The sequence below is a fragment of the Apis dorsata genome, unplaced genomic scaffold, assembly GCF_000469605.1.
Source record: "Apis dorsata unplaced genomic scaffold, Apis dorsata 1.3 scaffold_256, whole genome shotgun sequence".
In the NCBI taxonomy this organism is placed as follows: domain Eukaryota; kingdom Metazoa; phylum Arthropoda; class Insecta; order Hymenoptera; family Apidae; genus Apis; species Apis dorsata.
Genome location: NW_006263534.1, coordinates 1,282,991 through 1,289,444, shown reverse-complemented (window position 1 = coordinate 1,289,444; position 6,454 = coordinate 1,282,991). Strand labels below are relative to the sequence as shown.

Genomic DNA, 6,454 nt, shown 5'->3' with positions numbered 1-6,454 from the left:
CCACATACTCGGTTTTATATATATATATATATATATATATATATATATACGCGAATTTGGAAAATCAATTATTAATTCCTCCTCCTTTTTTCCCTTCTCCTCTCGAAAAACCCGTTCCACCCGTTTCCTCTAACGTTGTAACGTTCTCGTAAGAGTCGTATCGATCGTGTGGACGTAACGTAACCGTAAGCCCGCGTAAACGCGTTAACGCGTCCGTCAACGGCAAACTGGATGATGGAAAGGAAAAGATGGAAGACGAGGGGATGGGTAGAAAAATCAGGCGTTATTAGAGAACGCACGATAAAATAAAACCTTTTAAACGGCTCACCACTCGCTCTTCGGTTTCCCGAGAGAGGAACGAACGACGTGCAAGGCCCGAAGGAGAATAAGTCCCGATCGCCATGGTAACCGGTGACTCGGTCTCGCGGCTGGCCGTCGTAGATCGTCAAACTTCGATCCGGTTCGTACGGACTCGTCCGTACTCGGGCATTTCCGTGGAAGCGAGGCCAACCGGTCGGCAGACGCAGTCACCGCGCGACCAGTTCGATTCCGCACGTAGCCAGTGATCGGTGCTCGTGGCGTGTGTGTGTGTCGCGTCGCCTCGCGTTCACGTTCAATCCACGGAATCGTATCCTCCTCCCGTTGTTGTTGTTGTTGTCACGTCTCACGGGAACTGCGCCGCGCTTCGTTTCGCTTGCAACCTCCCGTTTTCTCAAACTTGGAACTTGGAGAGGAAGCCGCGAGGGGATTCTCGCGAGGGGGAACGAGAGGGAACGAGCGGATGCGCGAACAACGTTGCAGGGAACCGCGAATCGCGGAGGAAAGAAACGGTGCGCTTTGGACTACCGCTTTAAACCGTGTTTGAGAGAGAGAGAGAGAGAGAGAGAGAGAGAGCGCTGCTACGCTGCGCCCAAGGCAAAAATACCTGTGCGCCTGGTTTCGAGTCGATCCGGACCCTCTGACACGTCGCTCGCCACTTTTCTCTCCTCTCGAATCGACGAAACGTGCCGCCGGTAGGCGTACGCGAATACGCGTAGAAAACGAGCGTATTGCGTCGCCAACGAGACTCGAACGGACACACATTTCCAATCCCCCCCTATCTTAACGACGTAGCAGCAGTGTTTATTCGGTGACCGATTTCTTTTTCTATCGCGCGTTATCTCGCTCGCCTCTGTCCATCCACACCGAGTTTCGAACGGCGAGGCTTGTGTTTTTCTTTTTTTCTTTTTTTTTTCCTCCTTTCCGACGACCACTTTGTTGTATCAACAAACGGATAGAGAGAAAGAGAGAGAGAGAGAGAGAGAGAGAGAGAGAGAGAGAGAGAGAGAGAGAGAGTGCGCACTAGCACGCGAGGCAAGTGTGTGTACCGCGGTATCCGTTCCAGGAACCACCTGTGGATTTCGCGCGAAGCATCGAGTGACGGAAAGTGCATACGTACGTATAACTGTCCCCGCGTTGGAGGAGGAGAACACCCCGTGCATGTTGGCACGAGGTGAACTCGTCGCTCGAAGGCCCGGGCCGTGCGAACGATCATGCCGATCAAGTCCGAGTGAGGGAGTATCGTTTCGATCGCGGGCAAAACAGGTCGAATGATGACCATGTTCGGGACCCTCGTCCAGAGGCTCACCTCGCCGGTGACCTCACCGACGAGCCCTCGACGCCGTTTCAAATCTCCGTCCCGTTGGGAGGTGCAGAGCGACCCGGAGGACGATCCGGCCGCTCCGGTCCGCAAGTCGAGGGCCAAGCATTTGTTGGATAAGCGCAAGAGCAAGAGCAGGGCGCGAGCTTTGAACGTGCATTCGGAACAAGTGCAGATGTGCAACTCCGGATGGCACGACGCCGCGTTTCCGCCGCTTCGTGGTACCAAGAGTCTCGGCAGGCTCGACGGTATGAAAGAGGGGAGCCTCGCTTCTTATTTCCTTTTTTTTTTTTTTTTTTTTTTTTTTCCTTGCTACGCATATCTTATATGGGAATAGGATTCCTCGAGATTCCGGTGTTGCGTAATAAGTAAAATTAAGCAAGGTATACGTCGAAATTCCTCTGGCGTGTCGTCATGTAACTTGCGTGTAACTTGCGCAGCTTCGAATAAAAATCGTGGTCATAATATGATCGAATAACGCATTTTATAATCGATTAACGATTTGTCTTTTCGAATCGTTTGTTAAAGAGTTTAGTTAACGAGCAGGTTGAACCTTGAAGAGAATTTCCGAAGTGGACGGTGGTCGTGTGTATTGCGCGATACACGGATATTTTTGTATCGCGCACGTGTTTTATACGTTTCTTCGATGCAAATCTATTAACTCGGTAATATCTCCGGCTCATTCATGAGTGCGTCGAATCGAGTTGACATTTGATTTTCCTCGGTGTAACGTTACCGATTAAACTGCGCATTTTTTTACGCAAATTCGTATTCGAACGAGAAGGTACAGAGGTAATATAGAGATTTTTTTTCTTTTTCTCGCTCGAATTTTTTACATTTTTTTAGCGGACGCGTACGGCGTTGCGTCCATACGCTCTTTCGAAATTTCCTCGGTAAAAATACGTTCACGGAAATGCCCACCGATGCGAAATATTTAAAAATCGCGAACGAACGAACGAATTTTCGAATCGGTCGAGATAAAATGTTATTGTTACGTTATGTTATTATATACGTTCTAATAGAGTAACAGGAATTTGGAGGTTGGAGTTATTCCGCGAATTCGAGAATAAATAGTAAACATACACGCGACACACATGGTATGTATGCTTACATCGTGTGTCAGTCGTGTCTACGCCGTTTACCGATAACGTTCAATATCGAGAACGGGTTTCTCCGTTTTCCGTCGAAACCGCGATCTCCGCAGATCAAGATTCGAGAATCGGGGATATCAGGGTTTGCGCGATTAATTGTGCGAAGCGTTGCTCTTTTCCGTAGCTTTTTAATTAAACTTAAACTTCACGGCGCGAGGTGCCGCGCAACCTGATTACATAATTGCATCGCAACGTAATACCAGTTTTTAGACCGGTGTTTTTTGCGTTTTTAACTCGTTGAGCCGCGAGTTTCGCTCGTAATCCGCGCTCGCTCGTGATTATGTAGGCGAGCGTTAATGAGTTTTTGTTTTTCTTTTTCGTTTTTCCCCTTCTCCCTTTTCCTTTTTTCCTTCCTTTTCCTCGAAAATGTTGAGCCGCGGCCATTACCTCCTCATCGCATCCGTGACACGATCGTAGCGACGTGTAACCGGAACACCGGATAGGCGGTGGGGAAAGGGAGAAAAAAGAATAAAAGAATCACGGAGCGAGCGGAATTTCTCGCTACATAGGCGAGACGAGGCTCGTGATGTATGTGTGTGTGTGTGTGTGTGTGTGTTTACCTCGATACTTGGAACAGATCCGATGATCGTTATCGACCGTTTTCGTCGTATATTATCCGAGACTACGATAAACCACGTTCGCAGTTAGCAAAGTTTTAGTCGCTTTTTTTGAAACAATTGGATTAATTTATACTCGATCGAAATCGAATCGAGAACTTGTTAATAATTAAATCCTCGGCCGTGTGTATATTCGTGAAATCGTATCTCGCGTCACGAATTTTCCGAACGATTCTCGACTTCCTTCCGCGTAACGACGATGAAAAACGGCGGTTCGTGGAGCGTAACAGTCGTATAAATCGGCAGCTTTCACCGAGCGTGATACATCTTGCCACGTCTCCCGTAACTCGAGCAAATTGTACTCTCTCCTTCTCTCTCCCCCCGAACAGCGGGACGCGAAATTGCGGGTAGGAAGAGAGAGAGAGAAGGGAAAGAGACGGTGGGTGCAGAGCGGCCATTAAGTGTCGTCCACGGAGGTGGTGCGTTTCGTAATTCGACGAAATTGCACGGTTTTAACGACTCGGTATTTGAACGACGACCTTTTGCGCGTTTCTCTCCCCGGCGCCACACACGGGGGACCAAAGAAATATATAAATACACGCGTGGATCGGCGGCAGGGCATTAAGACCCCCGAGTAAAAGGTTGGACGTTGCCGAATGCTCGTAATTCGAGCGACTCTTAACTCTTAACGACGACAACGCTCTCTTTCGTCCTTCTTTCTCTCCTCCACTCTCGCGCCAACGGATGCGTTCCACCTCTCTTCCCCCTCCTTTCTTTCTTTTTTTTTTTTTTTTTACATATACATTTTTCTTTCGCCGAGGAAGAGCGCACTCCAACTGGCATTAATTTCGCGCGGAAGAAGAAAGAAGATGGATATCATCGAACGCGTGTAGAGCGAGCAACTGGCTACGCCAACGCAGCCCCCAACGACGACGCTCTCCAAGCGTCTCCACCTCCCTTTTGGAGAACACCGTTCCTCCAAAGGAAGGAGGAGAGATCGGAGGAGAAACGCGAGGGGCAGAGGCTCTTGGAAGACCTCGACGAAGATAGGGATCTGGCGGGGCGCATCTAGTTAAATCGCGGTGTATACGGGGAGGGGGATCTCCTCTCTTCCTCGAACTCGATCTCGGTGTATAAGAGAGGCACGAGGAAGTTCCGGGCTCTCTTTCTCTCTCTCTTTCTCTCTCGAGGTCGGATAAGATCGACGATCTTACGGTGGTGATGGAGCACGGTAGCCGAATATCCTCAACATCGGCCCTCTGAGCGAATGCTCGATTTTTTCCTCGCGCGAGGTCCTTGAACGCGGCCAGTCCTTGAACCATCTTCCCGAATAGGGAAGAATTCTTCCGAGCGAAATTCCTTCCCTCGCGTTTCAAACGAGGATGGCGATGGAGGAGGGGATGGGATGGAATCGAAGGATTTTCAATCTCTTTCATCGATACTCTTCGATCGGATAAGAATGCTTATCGAGGGATAGAAGTTGTTTGCACAGGCGTGTCGATCGTATGATCGAAAGATCGGGCGCGTTGCTTCGTTTTATTTCTTCTGCGATACGATCTCGATACAATATCACTTTTTTTTTTTTTTTTTTACAATATCACCGGTGTAAGCAATATCTTAGGAAGAACGAATTGAGTAATCGAGTGAATTTTAAGAAGCGTTAAGCGATCGGCGCCGGCGGTATAAGGCGGCTAAAATTCCTGCTCGATTGGAAAGCAACAACTCGCGAACAGGCCCATTGGCCCTAAGGCTCGAGCGCATACCGAAACTCTGAATCAAGCCTCGTTTTCGTTCCCCCTATCTCTAGATATACGTCCAAGATACGTTGATCGTTATCTCGGCGATATTCGAGTGATATTATCGCACGCTTGAGATTCGCAGAAACTTTGAAAATTCATAAAAATTAACGACCTTCCTTCCCGATCCCTCTAATTTCCAATCGAGAAGAAAAAAGGAAGAGAGAAAAGGAAAGGAAATCACGTGACCGATGCGCTCTCCCTTCGCGATGATTTACGCTCGAGCCAGGGCTAAACGCGAAACGAATGACGAGAGGAGCCATCAATTTCGAATATATCAGAAGGGATTAGTCGAAAATGCGTGGCGGGTTTGCCGTTGGCGTTGCGTTTTTTATTCGCCAGAAATCCGCGTGTTGCTTTTTCTCTTCGTTGGGACGAGCCAAGTTCCCCGCGGGTGTCCCCGCCATTGTTCGGACGAATTCGAAAAGACGTGGCAGAAAAAGATGCTAATTGTGAATATGAAAATCGCGACGGGGGTGTTCAGCCATCAAGTTTCGTTCTTTACGAGAACGATCACTCCTCTCCTTCTCTCTTTTGCGATTTTCTTCTTCTTTTTTTTCTCTCTCTCTCTTTTTTTTTTGCATCCCTTAACACTCGCTCGGCCGAAGGAGTTATGACGAGTTGACCGTTCCCGAGGCCACGAAGATTTCGTAGAAAAACGAGTCTTGTTAATGGCAAAAAAAGCTGAAGAGAGAGAGAGAGAGAGAGAGAGAGAGAAAGGTTCTCTCGAAAACGTTTCGACCGTGACATTCTTTGATAGTCCCTCGACCTGTCCTTGATCCTTCCTAGAAGATGCTAGATCTTCCCATCGAGAGCGTTGTGTTTAGATATAAATGGCTATGAGAACGGTGGAAAGGGCAGAAGATGATAAAAATACGTAACGCGCATATTTTATCTCAAAGTTTCGATCCTTATCCTTTAACCATTCCCCCCTCTCCTCCTCCCTTTTTTTTCTTCTCTGTAATTAACCATCCTTCGCGTTAGCCTCTCTCCCTTCGTCGATCCTCGCGAGAGATATCACGTGAGATCGTTCCATCGAGTCGCCCTCTCTTATTCGCGCCTCTCTATCCGCAATTTGTTTTTCGCACGACGTTTGCTTTTTTCCCCTCGCCTCGTCTCAGCATTCTTCCCGGCTCGATTCTCGATTGCATTTTGATCGATGAAACGACGCCGTGTAACCGCTTCACCAAGAGTACCAAAGCGTATGAATAATTAAACGAGCCGTGACATTAGCCGCGTTATCAGAATGTAAACACATGGGGGGAAACGTGAAGTGGTTCGCTAACGTGATACGTGCAACGATATATATCG

General features: G+C 48.3%; 1 protein-coding gene across 4 annotated transcripts in view; it reads left to right on the top strand.

Annotated features, from left to right (window-relative positions):
- The window catches only part of LOC102677253 (rho GTPase-activating protein 20-like), a 179,690-nt gene that overhangs the window by 81,198 nt on the left and 92,038 nt on the right, over nucleotides 1-6,454 (top strand). Inside the window, exon 1 of one of the 4 annotated variants that reach the window (XM_006616262.2) lies at nucleotides 1,308-1,898. The exons of the other annotated variants lie outside the window; for them this stretch is intronic. Within the exon in view, the coding sequence (XP_006616325.1) occupies nucleotides 1,590-1,898 (309 nt within the window). The 5' untranslated portion in view covers nucleotides 1,308-1,589. Of the gene's footprint in view, nucleotides 1-1,307; nucleotides 1,899-6,454 lie in introns of those variants that run through there. 4 annotated transcript variants of the gene reach the window in all.